The sequence below is a fragment of the Mirounga angustirostris genome, unplaced genomic scaffold (assembly GCF_029215605.1).
Source record: "Mirounga angustirostris isolate CCGP_5_RB_7025 unplaced genomic scaffold, mMirAng1.0.hap1 SCAF_16, whole genome shotgun sequence".
NCBI classification, from domain to species: Eukaryota; Metazoa; Chordata; class Mammalia; order Carnivora; family Phocidae; genus Mirounga; species Mirounga angustirostris.
In genome coordinates this window covers 53,688,232-53,711,547 of record NW_026991724.1, presented here as the reverse complement: position 1 = coordinate 53,711,547, position 23,316 = coordinate 53,688,232, and the positions used below count along the sequence as shown (strand labels likewise).

The following is a 23,316-nucleotide window of genomic DNA, read 5'->3' as shown; positions in this document are numbered from 1 at the left end:
CAGCGCAAATGCTAAGCTCCCGGTGATGGTACCGTCCTGCGTCCTGCGGTTGCGTAGAAGAACGTTCTTTTAAAAATATTAATACATTTCACTTTAGTTCTGTAATGTCAGGAATTTTTCAAAAAAATGAAAAGACGGACTGGAGCTTTTTCTTTGTGAATAGAAAAAAAAAATAAATAAATAAAATAAAAATATGCAGATAGGGGGCGTCTGGGTGGCTCAGTCGGTTGAGCGGCGGACTCTCGATTTCCGTGCAGGTCTTAATCTCATGGTTGTGGGTTCGAGCCCCGCGTTTGGCAGGCAGCCTACTTAAAAAAAAAAAAAAAAAAAAAAGGCACTGACAGATTTGGCAGGGTGGTAGGCTGAACAATGGCCCCCCAGAGAGGTCCAAATCCGAATTCCTGGAGCCTGAGAATGTTGCCTGGCAGAGCAAAATGGACTTCACGGATGTGATTAAGAATGCTGAGATGGGGGCGCCTGGGTGGCTCAGTTGGCTAAGTGACTGCCTTCAGCTCAGGTCATGAGCCTGGAGTCCCGGGATCGAGTCCCGCATCGGGCTCCCTGCTCGGCAGGGAGTCTGCTTCTCCCTCTGACCCTCCTCCCTCTCATGCTCTCTGTCTCTCATTCTCTCTGTCTCAAATAAATAAATAAAATCTTCAAAAAAAAAAAAAAAAGAATGCTGAGATGGGAGATTGATGAGCTCTGGATTACCCAGGTGGGCTCTAGCTGCAGGATCCTCATAAGAGGGAGGCCGAGGGAGAAGGCGACATGAACAGAGGTTAGAGTGACGTGCTTTAAAGCCAGAGAAGACAAGAAAACAGATTCTCTCCTCGAGCCTCTGGAAAGAACCCATCCTGCCCGTGAGACTGATTTTGGACTCCCGACCTCCAGCATTGTAAGAGGATCAGTGGGTGTTGATTTAGTGGTGGTCATTTGTGACCGGTCACAGGAAGCTAATACAAAGAGTAAAGGGGAGTCTCGTTGTGCAGAAGTTTCCCCGGTACACCTGTGCCTCCGTCCCCGCCGTGGCTTGTTCCTTCCACCTCGCCGGACCATCACCCGCCCCCAGCCTAGAGCCTGCTGGGGTGCGGCTGCACGCCCCTCCACACCCCTGTTCTCAAATGGCTCAGAATAAGTAATTAGGCAAAGCAGACGAGAAGCAAATGTGGCAAGATGTTAGCACCCGGGGAATCTTCGAGAAGAGCGTGGCAATGTTTCGTACCCTTTTTGCAACTTTCCTGTAAAGCTGAAATTATTCCAAGTAAAAAGGCTTTTTGAACAAACCCTGAAAACAGAAGGAGGGTCACTGGGCGTCTGGGTGGCTCAGTTGGTTAAGCGACTGCCTTCGGCTCAGGTCATGATCCCAGAGTCCCGGGATCGAGTCCCGCATCGGGCTCCCTGCTCAGCAGGGAGTCTGCTTCTCCCTCTGACCCTCCCCCCTCTCATGCTCTCTCTCTATCTCATTCTCTCTCAAATAAATAAATAAAATCTTTAAAAAAAAAAAAGGAGGGTCACTGGTCTGACGGCTTCGAGACGCCCTCCTCAGAAGGACACACGGGAAAACCGTGGACAGAGGTAGCTTCCTGGGAGCCCGGGACACGTTAGTGATTATATTCTTTTTGAGTTTCATACCTGTTGAAATGTCAGATCTTGTCCAGAAAAAAAAAAAGGCTGTTAAGAAAGGACTTGGTGTCTGGAATTAGTGCGATTGTGCATAGACCCCAACCGGCCACGATGCACACTTGACAATGGTGAATTTTATGGTATGTGGATTCTCTCTCACAGGAAAAAAAAAAAAGGCAGACGGTGACTACACTTGGGATGAGCACTGAATAGTGAACAGAATTGTTGAATCCATATGTTGTATACCTGAAACTAACAGAACATTCAATAGTAATAAAAAGAAGTAAAAAGAAAACCCCCCAAAATCAGGTTTTGGTATAGTTTGCAGGGCACAGCACGGTGTGCAACAAGTTTTAATTTTTCTCCATTTCTACTGAGATCATAACTCCTGGTGGGAAGTATCTGTCCCTTACTCATCTGCTGCCCGTGTGCTCTGCATGCAGTAGGCGCTCTATAAATGTTTTCATGAATGAACTTGAGCTTGCCTGTTCCCAGGGAAGAATTCCTTCCGTGGTCCCCAGTACTTCTGGGATTCAATCTGAGCTCTTATCAGGGTCTTGGACACCCTGTCCTCGACCCTCCCAGCCTCTCCAGACCCAGGGTCCCCTCGCTTACTCCAACCAGCCCCCCCAGCCCCCCATCAGCTTCTCCAAAACTGTTCTTGCCCCCAGGCCTTTGCCTTGGCAGTTCCTTCCACCTAGATGCCGTCAGCACCTTCTACGCCTGGTTAGCTCCTGCCAGACCATCAGTGCTCAGGCAAGGGCCGCCTCCTCCAGGGGACCCTCCCCAGGCCGCGCTGGAATGCTGTGACACACGGTCCCTGCTCCATGCACCTTCCATCGCTCACCCTCCCACCGGTTCAGCTTTCATCCATTTGTGTGATTCGATGCTTCCGGGTCTGAGCATTCCACAGGTCAGGGGCTGGTTCTGTCTTGGTCACTGTGAATTTCGCCGAGCGCTTGCAGAGGTCTGGCCCACAAACCCCATCACAGGTTGAATGAATCCATATATTCATGAATAAAGGGCAAAGGGTTAACTAATGGGGGATACATGCATTACTGGATGTGGGAGTTTGCTGTGTGACCTTGGACAAGCTGGGTGACCTCCTGGGCCTCAGTTTCCCTGGCTGGACAGCGAGAGGGGCTGGGCTCAGAGACCTCTGGTCCTGCCCATCTGGGGTCGGGAGGAAAGGGTGGCCGGGGCTGCCCAGAGCCCTGGCAGTTCTGGGAGTTTCCCAGAGGACAGCAGAGCACCTCCAAAAAGATAAATAAACAAAGACCTCTCCTTATAGACCCACAATGGCATCATCACCTAACAAATTGAATGATCATTCATTCCTTAACCTCCGCTCAGACCCAGCCCAGACTTAAGTCCTCCCCCTCCCAGTGGCCTTAAAAATGGCCTCTGACAGTTGGCTTAGGACCTTGCATTGGTGCCAAGCACCCAGGCGAATCTGACACCTGAGAAGTTGGCAGTTAGCTCTTGCGGGTGACTTCAGACCAGCTGATGGCAAGCAAGCCCAGGCCTGCAGGGGCATGGGGCTGTGACGCCATGGGCTGCTCACCGGAGCGAGCACATGCCTCCCCAAGTGCCAGGCTCCCTGCACAGCCTCTTAGGAGTGGCATTCGTGGTGCCAGCACTAGGGAAGACAGGAAGCGGGGAGGAGGGTAGAGGTCCTGCTTGGACTGGTCCCCGGGGCTCTCCGCGCTGGGCTTCCCACTGTCGCCCACCTGCCTCTCTAAAAATGGATCGTGGGGGGGCGCCTGGGTGGCTCAGTTGTTAAGCATCTGCCTTCGGCTCAGGTCATGATCTCAGGGTCCTGGGATCGAGCCCCGCATCGGGCTCCCTGCTCAGCGGGGAGCCTGCTTCTCCCTCTCCCGTTCCCCCTGCTTGTGTTCCCTCTCTCACTGTCTCTCTCTCTATTAAATAAATAAAATCTTTAAAAAAAAAAAACGGATCGTGGGGCTTTGGAGTCAGACCCGGTTTCCATCATGTCCTTGTCATCTGGGGGGAGTCGTAGGGCAGACACCCCACCTCCCTGGACCTCTGTCTCCTCTTTTGTCAAAAGGAGTCTATGAAAAGGTGACCGCGGGATGGCTGGGTGGCTCAGTCAGTTAAGCATCCGACTCTTGGTTTCACTCGGGTCATGATCTCAGAGTCGTGAGATCGAGCCCCGCGTTGGGCTCCTGCTCAGCGTGGAGTCCGCTTGTCCCTCTCCCTCTGTTCCTCCCCCTGCTTGCTCTCTAGCTCGCTCTCTCTCCCAAATAAATGGTAAATAAAACTTTAAAAAAAAAAAAAAAGGTGACTGGCTGGCTCCACTCTTTGTAAGTAAAACACCAAATAAAACCATGAGACCCCATCCACCTACCACACCGGCAAAAACCAAAAAGCTTACAGCAGTGGTTGCTGGCGTGCATGAAGGGAAACAGCACTCCAGGGACAGGGCGGGTGGAAATGGAACCTAGCGCCACCTTCTGGACCGTGATGAAGTGGATTCTCTACAATTTAAAAAACACTCGGAGCCCTGGGGGTGGGGGATGGGGGGTTCGAGGCAAAACCCAAGAAGCCACAAGTGGGTGATCGATTATCGGACCTGGTGTCCGTAATAGAAAGATAAAAGTCAAAACTATTCAGCAATAACCAGGAATGAAACACTGACACATGGTACCCCATGGATGAACCTGAAACCATCATGTGGAGTAAAAGCAGCCAGCCACCAGGGCCGCCGTATTGTATGATCCCACTTACATGAAAGGGCCAGGATGGGCAAATCCACAGGGACAGGAAGCCGTCTACCAGTTGCCAACGGCTGGCGCTGGAAACAGGCAGCTGACCAATGCCAAAGGCGCAAGCTCTCCTCTTGGGCCACTGAAAGGGTTCTAGACTTGCCTCGGGGGATGGGTAGCCCCACTCTGTGAACAGACTGAAAGCTCCTGCCTTGTATACTGTCACCAGGTGAGTGTTAGAGTATGCGAATCTGAGCTCAATCCCGCTGTCACGCTTTCCTTAAAGCTGGATTAAAAACAAAAAGCGCACCTTCTCCTTAGACCCAGCATTTCGCTTCTAAGAATTGATCCTACTGTTCTTTTGACACATGAGCACAGAGAGCTCCTTACAAGGATATTCTTGGCAGCTCTTTTTTTCGGGGGGGGGGGGGTCATTCTGATAGCAATGGGTGCAAACACCCTAAAGGTCTGTCTGCAAGGGACAGAGGCTGGTTAAAAGAATCATAGGCCATTTAAACAATGAAATCTTATGCAGCACCCCCCCCCCCACACACACTAAAGTCTACATAGAAAACCAGAATTATCGCTAAAATATACTGTCTGCTGAGAAATGTGGGGCACAAAGCACACCAGCAAAGGGGTGGAGTCCTTAACCCCAACACCGCCCCCTGATGTGCCACGTGATTTTCAACTGTTCGTTGCTGTATCTGGGATGGTGCTGGGAAGAAGGTCAAGGAGATGAGGTTCACTTACAGCAACAACTGCAGGGGACGTTTTTTTGTTTTGTTTTGTTTTGTTTTATGTAGGCTCTACGCCCAGTGTGGAGCCCAACTCGGGGCTTAAACTCACAACCCTGAGATCAAGACCTGAGCCGAAATCGAGAATCGGCCGCTTTACCCACTGAGCCACCCAGGCACCCCTGCAGGGGACCTTTTAAATTCAGTAGAAAAATATCTTACCATTTTTATTACCAGTACGGCTGAACATCAGCCCTGGGACCACGGAATGCCTTGTTTTATAGAAAAATAATGTGGGGATGCCTAGGGCCTCATCCGGTTAAGCGTCTGCCTTTGGCTCAGGATCGAGCCCCCGTGTGGTGTCTGGCTCCTTGCTTGGAGGGGAGCCTGCTTCTCCCTCTCCCTCTGCCACTCCCCCTGCTTGTGTTCTCTCTCTCTGACAAAGAAAGGAAAGAAGAAAGGGAGGGAGGGAGGAAGGAAAGAAGGAGAGGAAGGAAGAAAGGAAGGATAGAAAGGAAGAAAGAAAGAGAAAGAAAGAAAGAAAGAAAAAAGAAGAAAGAAAGAAAGAAAGAAAGAAAGAAAGAAAGAAAGAAAGAAAGGAGGGAGGCAGGCAGGCTAGGGAGGAAGGAAGGAAAGAAAGAAAAAGAAAAGAAAGAAAGAAAAAGAAAGAAAGAAAGAAAGAAAGAAAGAAAGAAAGAAAGAAAGAGAGAAAGAAAGAGAGAAAGAAAGAAAGAAAGAGAGAGAGAAAGAAAGAAAGGAGGGAGGCAGGCTAGGGAGGAAGGAAGGAAAGAAAGAAGGAAAAATAATGTGTGCCCTTTCCTAAATGTCTAAAATATTTCTGGAAGGATGTGCGGGAAGCCGGGGGAAAGTAGGGCTTGGGGCCCTGTAGGAGACCTGGTTTCCACACTACGACCTTTGGCACATCCAGATTATGTCACCACACACATATGTCACTTCCAAAGTTTTGTCTCAGAATTGCAAGAATCGGAGCTGCTGCCCATGCCCACCAAGCAGTGGGGCTGCCCTGGGGAGGGTTACTTGAGGTGACTTGTGTCGGGAAGCCAGGCCCCCACTGTGGCCGCCATCTGTATTTGTTGGTCAGCTGCCCCTGGCGGAGGAAGTTTCACAACCATGGTTAGGAAATCCAGCAGGGGAGGCCTGGGACCCTGTGTCAATTGCCAAGAAGGCCGGCCTCTGTCTGCAGCCCGGAGAGACGGCCAAGCTGGTGCTCGCTCGGGTTCCAGCCCTCCCAATTGGCCCTAGAGCCAACAATAGCTCCCAGGGCCTCCCGCAGTGCCAGAGAGGATTTCTCCACGGGACTCCAAGTTCATCCAAACGATGAACAGTCAGACGGTTGCAAAAAGACAGGTCCACCTACACGTACTTGTTATGGGTCGAATCATACCCTCTCCCCCAAAAACAGGTATGTCGACGTCCTAACGCCCAAGCCCTCTCAGAGTGTGGCCTTCTTTGGGTATTGGGTCATTGCAGATGGAATTCTTTAAGTCAAGACGAGATCACAGTGGAGTAGGGTGGCCCCTAACCCCACGCGACGGGTGGCTTTATAGAAAGGGGGGGGGAGTTTGAACACACAGATGTGCGAACGGGGAGAAGCCCCATGAAGACGACGGCAGAGCTCGTGTGATGCTTCGCCATGCCAAGGAACACCGAAGTTTGCCAGGAAACCACCAGAATCTGGGAGCGAGGCAGGGGACAGACAGATTCTCCCAGGATGGAGCAACCCTGCCAACACCTGGAGCTCAGCATTCTGGCCTCCAGAACTGGGAGACGGTCCATTTCTGCTGAAGGCACTCGGCCTATGGTGCTTTGTTACAGCGGCCCGAGCAAACAAATACAGCACTTCTGTTGAACTACTGTCAAAACATACGATCGGGTGAAAACCAGTGGGAAGCAAAGCATCGCCCCCCAGGGAATGAGCCGAGTATTTCGTTCCAGTGCCACCTGGGGCAGACCAACGAGGGCCACAGTCAGGGTCTTCCCTGCACCTTTACTCCAGCCTCCTCCTGGCTTCCGACACATCCTCCATACAGCTCAGAGGGGCCTCTGCCCTGCTCCCAGCTCTCCCATGGCTCCCCGGTGCCCCCAGAACCAAGCCCCAGCCCCTCAGTCTGGTGTCTGAGGCCCAGCCTGCCTCAGCAGGTCCATCTCCTCACCCTTCGGTCACACGCTAGACCGAATCCACTCTAGAAGCTTTGATTCCTCAAACACGCCATGCCTTTCTGCCCCAGGGCCTTTGCACAGGCTGTCCCCCTGGCCTAGAAGGCTCTTCTCTCTCTCTGAAAACTAGCAAGGGAAACCTCACAAAAGCAGATGCGGGAGCCTAGAAGGGGAGGCTGGAAGTGGGAGCCACACTACCCAATGTTAGGTAGAGACACCAGCAGAAGAATCCTCAACAGGAAAGCATCCTCAGTGACAGGCCCGAACAGGGAAAGATGTACATTGCATCTCCTACAAGAAATTGGCCGCCCCAGCAGCTCAGCCAGAGAAACCGTCAACACCCTCAACTCTTGCTTTTCTCCAGAGGACTTTCGTTCAAAACAACATCTTCCTACTTCCTTCTCTTCTCCGTAAGATAAAATTCCTATCCCTTGCTGGATTCCTATCATAGCCTGCTTGTCCCAAAGTACAATTCTCCACTATTCCCAAATAAATCCATTTATTTGGGGGGGGGGGGTAACAACCTGCTAGCACCAATACTCACCCTCTCGGCTCCTCAGGCCTTGGCTCAGAGGTCACCCTCTCTGTGTCCCCTTCCCGATCCCCTTCTTAAAGCTGTACTTCCTCCCTCCTCCAATCCCTGTATCTTTTTCCCAACCAGAGAGGACTGCATGTCCAGGTCCCCCGCCTGCCCGTGCGCTGCCCCAGCCCCACCCTTCGCGGGGGCTCAGGGCTCACTTACAGGTGATTTCGTCCGGGGTGAATCCCAGGACCTTCAGTGACTCCAGTGTCTCATGGAAGAGCTCCCGCTCCTGGCTGGGAGATGATGACGGCCCATTGGTCAGGAAGCGGTAGTGGGAGCAAGGCTCCAGAAGGAGGTCAGCTGCAGGGGGTAAGGAGTGGAGGCCAAGGTCAAGGGTGAGCTGTGGAGTCAGACTCACATCCCAATGGCCACCCCGGGGGCAAGTGTTCACCTCCCCCCACTGGGGACCTCGGTCTCTTCCTCTGTCACATGAGTGAGGATCCTCTCCTCACGGTTTGATGGGAAGGGCCAGGCATGGAGGGGGTTGCTTAGCCCACTCCCTAGGGATTGTCAAGTCCTAGAACTGCCCAGAGCAGGCAGGAGCTGCAGAAGCAAAGGGGCCGCAGGTGCCTGAACTGGCAGAAGCCGTGGGACAGCAGGGCTGGCAACAGAAGGCGTGGGGGTCCCAGATCTGGGGAAGGAGGGGCCGGGGGGCAGCCAAGGCTATGGGACAAGGAGCCTCGGGACAGCAGGGGCCCTGTAAAGGAGAGGTCTGGACTCTCTTCAGCCAGAGGGTGGGAGGAGCAAGGAGGAGATAGGAGGGAGCTCAGGCGGGAGGCAGAGTGAAGGGCACGGCGAAGCCGCACAAACCAGGACCGCCAGGACCACGAGGCAGCAGGGGCTGCAGCAGAGCTAGAGTCGTGGTGTCACCCCTGCGGGGTAGGCAGAGGGCCCGCAGTTTCAGAAGAGAAGCAGCCTGAACGGCAGCCCGGGACCCACGAGGAAGCTGGGACCAGACAGCAGCAGGGCCGGCCAGCAGCATGGGCCGACGGGGACGCCGAGGGGCCAGGGGCGGCGGGATTCTCTCCTTGGCCAAAGTCACGACGTCAAGGTCCCGGTGTGGCAGAAACCTGGGGCAGCGGGCTCCGGGGGAGGCGCCAGAACTCACTGCCCAGCGGGAGCCTGACCTAAAGCAGGTGCCTGACAAATCCTACTGACTGCCTCCCAGTTCCTCCTCCCGGGGTCCAGAGAAGCCAGGGGCTCCCCCTGCCCCCCACTCCCCGTGAGCCACAGCACCAACCTTTGAGCTGCTCCCCCGCGCCTCCCAGCAGCTGGTAGAAGATGTGGAAGCTGCACTCGTCCTTGGCCTGGCGGATGGCCCGCGACTTCTCCAGCAGGTCTGGGCGGCCAGGAGTCAAGGTCCCACAGGTGAGGGGCGGTGGGGCGGGGGGAGGGCGGCGAGGGGAGCCCACCCAGCCCCCTCGGCCCATGCTGTCCCCCTGCCATCCTGTGAAGCCATGGAGTTGTTCATGGCCCAGGCCTTGGGCATGTCACTTAAGCACGTGTGCCTCAGTTTCCTTGTATGTGCCAGAGGCTCAATATAACACCCATGAAAGAGCTGCTGTGAGCGTAGATGCATTATTCTGTGTCAAACACCCAGAGCAGTGCCTGGCTGGTAGCTAACCATGGCAAAGAATATCTCTGGCCATTATTACCCTGCCGGCCTCAGTTTCCCTATATGGATAGTGGGGCTATCGGCTCCTCCCTTGTAGAAAAGTCACGAGGCACGTTTACACTCTAAGAACTGGCAAGCCACCTTAAAGTAAAATAAAACACCTGCTAACTTGTTTACCCCTCCGTGGCCCCCCGCTCACGGACCACGCAGCACGGATTCGTCATGACAATTGTAATGCGGGACCTACCTCGGGGAGCCGGGCCCAAGATCTGCTGCAAGCCATTGACCGAAATCCTCGGGTCCCTAACCTGCTCAGGTAAGGTGGGGAGGACCTGGGGAGGGGGTCCCTGCAGGAGGGAGGGGTGGGGGAAGCACACACCCTGAGCCTTGGTTTCTTCTTCTGTTCAATGGGCTGAGAATGGGTACAGGGACGAGGAACTGGGATCACACAGGGAGAACTCTCGGGACAGCACCAGGTGTAGAGCAAACCCTCAGGAAATGGGAGATGCCCATTTGCTAAGGCCTCCTCCCAAAACCCTTACATCCTACATCTGCTTCCCAGCCTTCCCCCAGAGCACAGAAGACTGTGAGCTTCTCAGACACCTCTGGGGATGGGCACAGGGTTAACTGTTAAGATGGCTGATGTGACAATTACTAATTAGCAACCAAAAATGTTAACATCGACAAAGGACATTGCTAATTTATTCCAGTCATTAACTCCTAATGACGGCAGCTCGTTCTGGAGTGCTTACTATATGGCGGGCGCCGCGCTAAGACTTTGACCCCCATTGCCCACCAGCCCTTCGAGGGCAGGTTCTATGATCCTCCCTCTTCCACAGAGGAGGAAACCGAGGCACAGAGAGATCAAATAACGTGCCGAAGGTCCCTCGGCCTCAAAGTGGCAGAGCTGGAATTCGAACCCAGGTCGGTGTGATTTCTTTGCCCATTTTCTTAAATTCTGCACTCCTGGAGCTCTGGTGCTTTATCTTTTAAATTCCTAGTGAGCTGGGGTGGTGCCTAGGTGGCTCAGTCAGTTAAGCGTTTGCCTTTGGCTCAAGTCATGGTCCAGGGTCCTGGGATCGAGCCCCGCGTCAGGCTCCCTGCTCAGTGGGGAGTCTGCTTCTCCCCCCGCCAGTTTGTGCTCTCTCGCTCTCACTCTCAAAAAAATAAATAAAATCTTTTTTTTTTTTTAAGATTTTTTTTATTTATTTGACAGAGAGAGAGAGCGAGAGCAGGAACACAAGCAGGGGGAGTGGGAGAGGGAGAAGCAGGCTTCCTGCCGAACAGGGAGCCCGACGTGGGACTCGATCCCGGGACCCCGGGATCATGACCTGAGCCGAAGGCAGACGCTTAACCACTGAGCCACCCAGGCGCCCTAAATAAATAAAATCTTAAAAAATAAGTAAGTTCCTACTGAGCTTGCATGCTGCCCGCGCAGAGCAGGGTTGATACCACAGGTCTGAGACGGCCTATTCCCACGGCTGCCCGCGGCTGCCCGGCGTCTGCAAAGCTGGATTTCGGGAGGGTTCCCAGCACTCCCTGACCGCCAGGAGGGGCGCCCTGTGCCTAAGCTGTTGGTGCAAACAACGTGGTTTCTGCTGAACACCTGCTTTCCTTCGGGGAGTCTGGAATTTTGGTAAGTGCCAGGCCGAGGGCGCTGACGTGACTGGCCCCCACGAAAAGCCCCGGGGTGCTGAGGAGGCTCTAACAAGCGTCCCTGATGGACAATGTCTCACACGTGTTGTCACGTCTCGTTGCCCGTCCTGTGTGACTCCACAGGGAGGGGACTCTGGAAGCTGGCCCTGGTCTCCCCCACACTTGGCCCCATGTGCCTGTTCCCTCTGCGGCCTGTGCTTTGTATCCTCTCTCTGTGGTAAACCACAGCCGGGCCACCGCCCCACGGCAAGGCCACGGCCGTCGGGCCGCCCCCTCCACTGGGGGGCGCTGCATCTATGCCCTCCCAGGTTCCTTTCCCTTCCACAGGGGGGGAAACTGAGGCATGGTTTCTGAACATCAGGGAGCCAGGCTTCCCCGTGTGTGTGAACACCTGTTTCCTGGAAGCAGTGAGATCCCAAGGGCCACCCTCCTCGGCCACCAGGTGCTCCCTGGGGCTATGTGAGGATACAGGTCTCAATGTTGGCACCCACGATGTACCCAGCCACGTCGAAGTTGATACGGATGAATTTGCCCTGGGAAGGAAGGGTCGGGAGTTAGCTGAGGGTCCTCTTCCCCACCGGGGACCTCAAGAGCACGCATAACCCACACTCACCCCTCCCAGAGCTAGTGCTGCTTCTCAACTTTCTCTCCCCGCCAATCTGAACCCCGCCCCAATCGTGAGGTCCCAGCCAGGGGCTCCCTGGGGAATCCAAGGTCTGGACCCCTTTGACTGCTTTCCTCAGGACACAGACCCCCAGCCCCTCCTCCCTCAGACCCAGGAGTCTTGGGCCCACAGCCCCCTCCTCCCTCAGACCCAGGAGTCCAGACCCCCGGCCCCTCCTCCCTCAGACCCAGGAGTCTTGGGCCCACAGCCCCCTCCTCCCTCAGACCCAGGAGTCCAGGCCCCCCAGCCCCTCCTCCCTCAGACCCAAGAGCCCAGGCCCCCAGCCCCCTCCTCCCTCAGACCCAGGAGTCTTGGGCCCACAGCCCCCTCCTCCCTCAGACCCAGGAGTCCAGACCCCCAGCCCCTCCTCCCTCAGACAGAGGAGTCCAGCCCACAGCCCCCTCCTCCCTCAGACCCAGGAGTCCAGGCCCCCCAGCCCCTCCTCCCTCAGACCCAGGAGTCCGGGCCCCCTCAGCCCCTCTTCCCTCAGACCCAGGAGTCCAGCCCACAGCCCCCTCCTCCCTCAGACCCAGGAGTCCAGGCCCCCCAGCCCCTCCTCCCTCAGACCCAGGAGTCCGGGCCCCCTCAGCCCCTCCTCCCTCAGACCTAGGAGTCCAGACCCCCAGCCCCTCCTCCCTCAGACCTAGGAGTCCAGACCCCCAGCCCCTCCTCCCTCAGACGTAGGAGTCCAGACCCCCAGCCCCTCCTCCCTCAGACCCAGGAGTCCAGGCCCCCAGCCCCCTCCTCCCTCAGACCCAGGAGTCCAGACCCCCAGCCCCTCCTCCCTCAGACCCAGGAGTCCAGACCCCCAGCCCCCTCCTCCCTCAGACCCAGGAATCCAGACCCCCAGCCCCTCCTCCCTCAGACAGGAGTCCAGACCCCCAGCCCCCTCCTCCCTCAGACCCAGGAACCCAGACCCCCAGTCCCTCTTCCCTCGGACCCAGGAGTCCAGGCCCCCAGGCCCCTCCTCCCTCAGTCAGCCCCCACTTCTTGCTTCCCCTTAACCACCCCCAAAGCTCCCAGCTCCCAGCAGCCAGGCTCTGCTCTCCCCCAGCACTCACAAATCGGGAGGAGTTGTCATTCTTCACGGTCTTGGCATTGCCAAAGGCCTCCAGGATGGGGTTGGCTTGGAGAAGCTGCCGTTCCAGCTCACCCTACAGGGCATGGGAGAGAGCCCATCAGTGACAAGCGGGCCGGGGCGGGGGTCTGTGCTATAACCAGCTGGGTGTGTGTGTGTGTGAGGGGCCTCCGTGTGTCTGCGTGTGGGCCTGCTCTCCCACACCCAGGTCTTGCCCTTCAGTTTACTGTGAAGGGAACGAGGAAACATCTCTGAGATACTCTGTAGAATGGAAGCAACCAAAACACAACAAAAACCTGCTGCAGAGCAATATCTACAGTGTGATCCCATTAGTAAAAAATAGAGAAAAAAACACCACAAAACAAGACTCCCACTTCTGCAGGTATAGACCCATGTTTGTAAGCATTTAGAGAAAGGTCTACGAGGATACACACCAAACTGTCCACAGGGTACGCCACTCCAGGGAAGGGGCACGGAGAGGACAAAAGCGGAATTTCATTTTGTCTTTTTCTGTCGTAAAACACACAGACTCATGGATTACTTGCAGGATTAATTAAGAAAAAAAAAAATCTATACCGTTCACAGAACATGCTTCAAACTGTCTGGCACATAGTAGGCATTCCAGAGATGGAAGCTTCCTTCCCCCACCACGTGGCTCCAGGGAAGGGATCCTACTCTGAACTTCCCTCCAGCCACCTCAGTGTCAGAGCCAGGAGCACAGTAGGCGCTCAGTTAACAGCAACCCCCTCCCCTCCTAGTGAGGTTCTCGAGGGCATCAACTATTTCTTGAAGTTTCTGTGAGCCAGGGGCGCCTGGGCAGCTCAGTCGTTAAGCGGCTGCCTTCGGCTCAGGTCATGATCCCGGGGTCCTGGGATCGAGCCCCGCATCGGGCTCCCTCTGCCTCCCATCCCCGCTCATGCTCTCTCTCTCTCTCTCAAATAAATAAAATCTTAAAAAAAAGAAAAATCAATTCCTGTGAGCCCTCAGACACTAGCATGAGCTGGGTGTATGCAGGCGGCCTACAATAATGGCGCTGTTGGTCTCTGGGCCGTGCGAATCCATGTGTCTGTGGGTCCTATCGACACACACTCAGCAAGTCAGCAGTAAATGACAATTCGGTCTCACAGTTTCATCTTGGTGTCTGGCCAGTGGGCACACACACAGCAGGACTGCGCTAAGTGGCAACATGGGCTCTGGACGTGTGCACGCATATGGCTGCCAGAAACAACAGCGGGGAGCCCCGCATGCAATATAGGGAGCTCCACACTAGGGTGCCATTAAATGACAGCACGGGGCCTGGCGTGCACACAGTGGGACCACCATAAGCAGCGGCGTGGCTCCCCGGCGGCCAGTGCAAAGGCCCTGTGGTGAGACCAAGTTGGAGATGTCTGAGAGACAGAAAGGAGGCCAGAGAAGCTGGGGGACAGGGCAGAGCTGGAGATGAAGTGCCCCGAGGCCTGTCTGCCAGGGACACCGTGGGTTGGGCTGACCCGGGTGGCGTGAGGGGTGGCATGATTCAAGGTGATTCCCTGCTACTCACATAAGACAAGGTGCTGGCAGCCTGAGGAAGTCACGGGACACAAGACATGGACCGGGACACAGACCAGGACGCGGCACATGGAACGTGGACAGACACACAGGTGAACCGGCGGTCTTGGGTGGTGGGCAGGGTGGGGAGACACGAGGGGCCGGGGAAATTGGGCATGTGGAGTAGGGGGGCCTGGGGGAACCACATCGCCTGGGTTTGAATCCCCTCTAGCCCTTCCTGGGTGTGTGACCTCCAACAGCGGACTCACCCCAGCCGTGCCTGCCGTTTCTCATCTTTAACACATGAGTGCAACACCCACACACTGGAGTGCTGAGTTCATGTAAGCAGAGGGACTGGTACTATATAGATGCTCACTGGTGAAGCAAACTGGGAATCGTAGGTCCTTACCTCAGGCCTAGCACACAGTAGGTGCTCAAGACTATAAGCACCTACTGTGTGCCAGGTGCTGTTCTGAGGGCTAATGAAGCCACGAGCTGGCCCTCGACTTTCCGTTTCCATCCTACCTCTACTCCTAGCGCTGTCTCGGGCACACAGTGGGTGTGCAGGCGGCAGGGGCAGCCAAGAGAAGGCTCACAATTATGGCCCTCCGTAAGGGAGAGAGGGGGTTATGGGGAAAAGCAGGGCCTCAGATGGAGGGGGCATTGCCGGTGGCAGGGTCCAGAGCACGTCCCGAGGCAGGGTACTCACCGGTACGCCTGGCTCCTTCCTGCCCTTTGGTGACGATGCCACGTGGGCGAGATACTGGATGACCTTCTTGGTGTTTTCTGTCTTCCCAGCCCCAGATTCCCCGCTATGGCGGGCAAAAGGGGGAGAGCAAAAGGGGTTGACAATGATGCCAGGTAAGACCTGCCCATTCCAAGCAGAGCCACACCCAGCCAGGACCCTGCCTCCTCCAGGAAGTCCTTCAGGATTACTCACGTGCAGAGAATGGACTGATCTTCACGATCTGTAAGGGACAGAGGTCGACATGTCACCTGGAGGGTCTCTGATGCCATTAAGAGGACCCTGACCTCTTATGCCATACCCTCTTCAAAGGGGTAAGGAAGTCTTTTGCCCCCCAAAAGGGTTTTTTTTTTTTAAGATTTTATCTACTTATTTGAGAGAGAGCATGAGCGGGAGGTGGGACAGAGGGAAAGGGAGAAGCAGACTCCCCTGCTGGGCAGGGAGCCTAACATGGGACTCGATCCCAGGACCCCGAGATCATGACTTGAGCCGAAGGCAGCCGCTTAACTGACTGAGTCACCCAGGCTCCCCTCCCCCCAAAAGAGTTTTGATGGGTGACATTCTTGGATTCTAACACCCCACCCCACCCCAGCTTCTTGCTTGCTGTGTGTTGCTAGCAAAGCAGCTATCCCTCTCTCAGCCTGTTTCCTCACCTGTAAAATGGAGTGGAAAAACTCCAACTGAACAGAATGTAATGCATTCAACAAACTTTGATTCGAGCCCCTCCCGTGCTCCACCTCATGCTGGGTGTGTGGGATGCAAAGACAGGAGAGCAAGGTCCGGGCCCCCAAGGCTCAGCCGTTGGCATAAAGCAAGTCACAATACAGGAGTGATGGTGACTGGTGGCCTGTGGGTGGATCTCTGCCGAGCAGAGAGCACAGCATGGTTCCGTCTCCCCCAGTGCTCACCCTGCGTCTGATATGACTGATTACCTACTAAGCACCAGGCACCTACAAGGATGGGAACTGGCAAAGCCCCTGCCTTCACGGAGCTTCTGCTTGAGTTGGGGGACAAAAAGCACATAAAGCAAAACCGAAGATGATTGGACAGTTGGCAGTGTCTGCAGATATTTTCAGTTTGGTTGTTGCAACCAGAAGGTCCTACAAGGGTCTACTGAGTAGAGCTCAGGAATGCTGCTGAACATCCTACAATGCATGGGATGCCCTGTATAAAGAATCCTCCAGCCCCAAATGCCAATAGAGCCAGGATTAAGAAGCCCTGGTGTAACGTAACAAGAAGCCTGAGGGGTGGAGGGCCAGGAAGGCTTCCCAGAAGGGGTGATGTTTCAGCTCAGCCTTAAAGGATGAGGAAGTAGAGAAAGAGCGTTCCAGGCAGAGGACACAGCCAGTGCAAAGGCCCTGTGGTGAGACCAAGTTGGAGATGTCTGAGAGACAGAAAGGAGGCCAGAGAAGCTGGGGGACAGGGCAGAGCTGGAGATTGTGCAGACAGGTTTGGAGGTCATGATTAAAAGATCTGGACAGTTTTGGGGGCACATAGGTGGCTCAGTTGGTTAAGCGTGCGAGTCTTGATTTCGGCTCATGTCATGAATTCAGGGTTGTGAAATCGAGCCCCATGTTGGGCTCCAGGCTCAGCAGCGAGTCTGCTTGAGATTCTCTCTCTCCCTCTGCCCTTCCCCCTCCCCCCTCAAATAAATAAATAAATCTTTTTAAAAAATCAAGATAGTTTTTAAATGGGGCAGGAGGTCTCCAGGTAGGTGGTTTTAAGCCAAAGGGAGAGCTGCATTCAGCCTCGTTTGGAAGCCATATGGATGTGGGTTCAAGACCCAGCCTCCCCTCTGCCTTGCTGTGTCACCTTGGGCCAGTCTCTGAGATGCTCCGTGCCTCAGTTTCCCCATCTGAGAAACAGGGCTCAAACAGCCCTTACCTCACAGGGCTGTAGTCAGAACTCAGAGAGAATGTCCGAAAAAGGTTTTATATACTAGTTAGTACCTAATGCTGTTTTGTGGCCTGTTTTCTATCAGGAGCTGAACCCTGGCGTCCGGGATCTCGCTCTTGTGTCTTTGAACCTCTCACGCCCAGCACAAAGTGGCACACGTGGTAGGGGCTCAAATTGTAGTTGGTTGAATGAATCGTATTCTGTTCAGCTGAGGTTTATATGGTCTCCATTTTACAGGTGAGGAAAGAGACTCAGGGACAGCTGTCTGCTAGGGTCACACAGAAAGCAAGAGGCTGAGTTGGGTGGGGTATGAGAACGAGCTGAGTCACACAGCAGAACCCACAACACCCAGCCCAGGGTGAGGATGTGACACACAGTGTGACCTACATACGGGGAGGCAGAGGTTGGGAGCCCGGGGTCCAAGACCTATCTCAGCCACCCACCCACCACTGGGACTGTAGGCAATGACGGCGTGCTCTGTGCCTCAGTTTCCCCAGCTGGAAACCAGGGATAATGAGCACACTTACTTTATGGGGTTGCTCAGTACGAGGTTAAACAGGTCAATCCATGAAAAGTGCTCGGCACAAAGTAGCTACTCACCCCTGCTTTATTGTTCGTCTATTTATTTATTTATTTATTTATCCCTAAGGTATAATGACCAATATATAATAATGGCTAAAAAGTTTGCATTTCTGACAAGTTTCCAGGTGACGCTGATGCTCGCCACACTCTGAGAACCACAGCAGTATGCATTATAAATGCATCATTATAACCCACAATAGAACTATAGCATATGATATGTGATGTAAGTATAATACATGCCATATAAATATATTGCCGCATACCATCATATGTCATGATAGTAAGACAAATTTTTAAATATTTAACATGCATTCAATATAAGCCAAATAGTAAAATAGGTATGCAATAATTTATGATTACATTATGTATAGTACATGCGAATTATGTCATTTTGCCTGGACATCCTTGTACAACCTGCCCAACTGTACACGGTGACCCCACACTGTCCACCATCCAAGGGACTGACATTAATTCCGTGACAACGTGGATCATGTAACAACATAAATGTTGAGTGAACACTAAGAATCACTGTCTCAAGAGAAAATTTTGCAGAAGCCTGGCATCAGTTGGCTCCCAGACGATACTGTTGAGAGAAGGGGTGAGCATAGAGACAAATAAAAAGGGGCCTGTCTGGTAGGATCCAGAACTCGTCCACTCAGCCCTCCACTTGTGCTTCCTCCTACCCCATGAAGAAGCCTCAAAGTCTGAAATTCTTGATCTGTCATCTTATCCTGACTCCCAGAATAGCCCCCCCCCCCACCTTGAAGAGACATGTCCAGCACTCCCAGCCCCATACTCACCCTGGAGCATGCTTCGGTAGGCCCCCTCTGTCACCGCATACACGTGGGGTGGCACTTCATGGCGTTTCTTGCCCCGGTACATCTCCACAATGGCCTCCGTATAGATGGGAAGCTGCTTGTATGGATTGATGACCACACAGAAAAGGCCAGAGTACGTCTGCAGTGGGCAAGAAAGGAAAGGGCCTCAGCTGCCTGTCTGAGGCCCAGAGGGCAGCGTGGACTGCCATGTACAGCTGGGCAGGTTGTGCACTGCACAAGGATGGCCATCAAAGGGGCTGCCATTCAGATCATGACAATGTAGATTTGACCATTTGTGACAAAGACTTTCAGGTTGAAGGTGGAAGAGAATCTTTCCATACTGCACAAAGGTGCTGTATGGATTAGGATTCACCCTGAGAGAGAATGTGGCCTTTCCAGCCAGCCAGACTTGGGTCACAGGCCACTACCACCTGGATTCACACACACATAAAATGACCATGTGCGAGCTCATCTGCTGCAGCATTCTTTACAATGGCAGAAGTCTGGAAATGACCTGCATGTATGTTCTTAAAACGGATCGCTATGATACTTGTGTACGGATATGGAATTATCTCCAAAGCATTATCGAAGAAAGAACACAAGGTGAGGACTGTTTGCATTGAAAGAAGAGGAAGAGTTAGATTTGTATGTATTTGTCTGAACATACATCCTCAGAAGGTATCACAGTATCTGCCGCTGAAACCTGACGGTACCAAGTCTGTGGTTTCTACCGAAAACAGACTCACGGGTGGGCTTACATGCTTACGGGAGGAAATGCTGAAGTTCAGGATCGAGGTACGTGAAAATAAAGATGCAATTTTTCTTGCACCCAAGTTCACGGACTCCCTGAATTCGTGCTGACCCCCGATGGGCCCGGGGTTCAGCTGACAACGGAGGCACTCCAGCCATAGAGAGGCTTGCTAGAGAGCCTAAACCAACCCAGAGACCTCACCGGATACACTAGCCGGAATTGGCTCTCGAAATGAGCCGGAGAGGTAGGTGCTTAGTGGCCTCGCTGATTAACGATTAAACCACTTAGCTATTCGGTCAGCGGGCCAGCTCCTTAGTGGGTTAGTAGTAGGATTGCTTTAAGCTCCCCAGACAGCTTGCGCTTCTCAAGCTGAGCAGGGTGTGGCCACCACGGGCTGCCCCGCTCCCAGGTGCCAACCCTTTAACGGTGGGAGGGTGGGTGGCCAGCCGAGAGCCGAACAACCGGTTTGCTGGGTGTCTGCCCTCGTTGCCTTAAAGAGCTGCTCCCGGGAGCTCCCTTGGCAGAGGGCGGGGCAGCCGGACCACATTCCCTGGGAGGGTATCTCATGGCTGCTGGCGCCCCGGCCCCCACTCCTGCCTGGCGGAGGAACCCACTCCCCATGCCACCCTCCCACCTCAACCCCTTCCTGCCAGCCACACCTTGTTGCCAGGACGACACCCCCCGCCCCCCATGGCAACCTGAGCTGGCTGCCAAGGCCAGGGAGCAAAGGGCAGAGGCTGTGCGTGTAGAGAGGGTTAGGGACACCTGAGTCGAGGGGGCAGAGCGGGGGACACCCAGTTGGAAGGGTCTGATGCAGCTGCCCAGCCCCCGGGGCTCTGAAGCCGTCCAGCCCAGTGACTCTCTCCAGTCTCGGTTTCCTCCCCACCTCATTACAGAGGCTGTGGGGATTAAGGGAGATAATGAATAAAAACCAGCCAGCCCAAGGCGGGGCCCATAAAAGGCACTCCAGCTGTGGGTCCCAAGACTCTCCTGTTACCCATCCCACCTGGGAGCTAAGAGCTCGCTCAGACTTCGAAGCCGTGTCATCCTGAGTTTCCAGTTGTGTGTGACTCGCACAGGGATTTGCCCTCCTGAGCCTCAGTCCCCAGCCCCGGAAAATGGGCTTTTAACCCTGACCACCTAGAAAGATTGTGAGCATGGTGTGTGCTCAACAGACGGGTTCCCTTCCTGCCCAAAGCATCCAGACCCTCGGGACTCCAGGCCAAAGAACGTATTAGTGGCAGAAACTGGGTTTCTGGAGGCCTGGACACCATACCCACTGATCAACGCTGTCTTCCCCATCACCAGTCAGCCAGCCAAACAAGTATCTATGAAGCACGGCCCGAAGACAAGCAGGGTGGAGCTTGATCACACCTCTAGCACCTTCTGGAAGGCAGCTGGAGCAAGCACCCTGAGCTTTCTGGATCTTACTTTCTCATCAAACGGGGTCAGGAACAGCACTTCCACATAGGGTGGCTGGGAACCATCCACAGGTTCGTCTTGCAAGTACGGGGCACGGCAAGGGCCCTGGAACACTGCGCGTGCTTAATACGTTAGCTGTTAACTACCACAGGGCTTGATGGCTTCCCCTCTCCGAGGTGAGGGAATAGGTGATAATCATTCCTACCTGGTAGCTGTGTGTGGAGGGAGGGGGTCAGCAAGATCACATCGGAAAGTTTAGAACAGCACCCGACAGAGAAAGCAGGCACTCACTGAGTGCTAATGGTTATTATTAAGGCCCAATTAGCGTCCCGTCTAGTCTTCTGGAATCTTCCATCTTGCTTCCATTTGTGAGATCCAGGGGAGTGGCTTGGGCCAAGGCCTCTTTCCCAGGGTTTGCAAAAGTGAGCGAGGACTCAGCAGGGGCCAGTGCGGCCTGGAGAACATTGCCAACCCCATCCGGAGTCACACAGCCCTCAGTTCCAATCCCACAACTGCCGCCTCAAGCTGAGGGGTCCTGAGCCAGCCACTGGCCCTCCCAGCCTTGGTCTCCTCCTTCCCAAACGGGAGTCAGACTTCATAAAAATATTTTGAGCTTACGGGTGGATATTGCGGCCACTCTGTTTATTTTTATATTTGGATATATCTCATCATTGAGTTAAATTTTCTTTTATTACTCCCATTAAAGTTTTGTCTTTTTTTTTTTTAATATAAAACCAGCACTTTTCCTTTGAGGGTGTTCGTTAGGTCTTTAAAGAGTTTTGTTGGGGGGTCAGCACCAAGGCGGTGAGACCCCAGCCCTCTAAGCTGCTATTTGGAGTGCAATTCTGGGACCCAGCTGCCTGGGTTCAAATCCCGCCCCGACTCCTTCCTATCTGTGTGCCCCGGGATCCAAGTCGCTTGACATTCCTGAACATCAGGTAATAACAACAGTCCCCGGCCCCGAGGTGCGCCGAAAACCCACACTCAGCACTTAGAACAGCACTTGGCACATGGTAAGTGCTCAATAAGTATCTGCTAGCCACCATTATTATTATTTTTCATTACTATTGTCGACATTCTTTGTCGATCTCTTTAATCCTGTTTGCTCTAATAACGCTCTGGCTGCCCATTAGAACCACCCTGGAAGCTTATTAAAAAATACTACTGTCCAGGGCCGCCTGGGCGGCTCAGTTGGTTAAGCGACTGCCTTCGGCTCAGGTCATGATCCTGGAGTCCCGGGATTGGGTCCCGCATCAGGCTCCCTGCTCGGCGGGGAGCCTGCTTCTCCCTCTGACCCTCCCCCCTCTCTTGCTCTCTCTCTATCTCATTCTCTCAAATAAATAAATAAATAATCTTAAAAAAAAATACTACTGTCCACGTCACAGCCCCGGGAAGCCTGATTTAAACAGGGGAGGGTGGGGCTCAGGTGCTAATACTTTCAAAAAATTCCCCAGGCGATTCTAACTCACAAAGACGGGCTTATGAACCACTACCCTCCCTACTCCACCTGTTTGCTGTAGAGATTAAATAATGTGAGAGATACTCGACGCTCGACAGACACGAGACCACCAGAATCAACCTCACAATCATCAATCCCGTCTTCATCTTGAGAGGCGCCACAGCGGAGGGATGGCGCCTGCAGCTGGCCGGCCCAGGTCCGCCTGGGTGACCTTGGTCAAGGAACTTGACCTTTCTGGGCCTCCCTGTTTGTTCAATCTGTAAAATGGGGACTACATGCTTTATAATTGGGAAAGTGTATTGAGACAACACATTTAAGAGTGCCTAGTGCTTGCTTAATAAATGTCAGCGTTTACTGTTACAAAATCTCTCCGGGCCTCAGTTTCCTTTTCGGTAAAACGGAGCTAATAATAGGCTCTGCTTTGTGTACAGTGAGAGGAAGTGAATTAACATATGGAAGGGAATTTAGGACAGAACCTGGCGTGCAGTTTTCCAATACTCGGTGGCTGTCACTCATTATTATGACAGACCCATATCCCTTTCTCAAAACCCTCTGATGTGTTCTATTTGAGAACTTGGAATTTTTTTTCACACTTTAGGAAAAATAATAAGGTGCACGGGCATCTACCGTATAATATTCCGGGACTCCCCCAGTGGCGTCTGACGCCCTTCTAGGCAATAATCTGTAATTTGGCGCGGGATCCCGAGCAGAAATGGCCTCGCGCTACTCAAGCTGGGGATGCCACCCAGCTCCCCACCCCCCGGGCCATGCCCTCCCGGCAGGCGGCCACTCACGTAGATGAGGCCCGAGTAGTACCGCTCGCGGAGATTGTGCAGCACGGAGGCCTCGTTGAGGCAGGTGAGCTCGGCCATGTCCTCGGCCTTGCTGAACTTGGGCGGGTTCATGCGCTGGATCTGGTCCCGCGGCAGCCGCAGCCTGCGCCCGCTCTCCGCCAGCTCCACCTCGGCCTCCTCCTCGCCCTCGTTCCGCAGCGCCGCCGCCTCGAACCCGTGCAGCTCGGAGGGCACCCACACCAGGCGCCGCGCCGTCCACTCCACCTGCGGCGAGGTGCCGGCGCCCCCCGGCGAGCCACCCACGCCCGACCCACTGGGGGCGAACAGGTACGACTGGGCGGCCTCGGGCACTGGGCCGGGCCTGGGGGCCGCCTTCCGCCGGGGCACGGACAAGGTCACCGCCGCCATGGTCTGCAGGAGAGAGAAGGCTGGAGGTCAGGTGGGGCTCCGTTCCCAGCCCAG

General features: G+C 54.2%; 1 protein-coding gene across 5 annotated transcripts in view; it reads right to left on the bottom strand.

The window, feature by feature from the left end:
• Positions 1–23,316, bottom strand: part of MYH14 (myosin heavy chain 14) — an 86,621-nt gene that overhangs the window by 58,420 nt on the left and 4,885 nt on the right. For 4 of the 5 annotated variants that reach the window (XM_054511525.2, XM_064581739.1, XM_064581740.1 and 1 more), the window contains 9 exons: positions 22,855–23,265; positions 18,411–18,567; positions 15,328–15,355; positions 15,097–15,199; positions 14,401–14,421; positions 12,844–12,936; positions 11,588–11,651; positions 9,088–9,186; positions 8,007–8,147 (listed from right to left, as the gene is read on the bottom strand). In XM_054511525.2, coding sequence (XP_054367500.1) covers positions 8,007–8,147; positions 9,088–9,186; positions 11,588–11,651; positions 12,844–12,936; positions 14,401–14,421; positions 15,097–15,199; positions 15,328–15,355; positions 18,411–18,567; positions 22,855–23,262 — 1,114 coding nt within the window. In that variant the 5' untranslated portion in view covers positions 23,263–23,265. The remainder of the gene's footprint in view (positions 1–8,006; positions 8,148–9,087; positions 9,187–11,587; positions 11,652–12,843; positions 12,937–14,400; positions 14,422–15,096; positions 15,200–15,327; positions 15,356–18,410; positions 18,568–22,854; positions 23,266–23,316) is intronic. The other variant, XM_054511526.2, reaches the window with a different exon arrangement.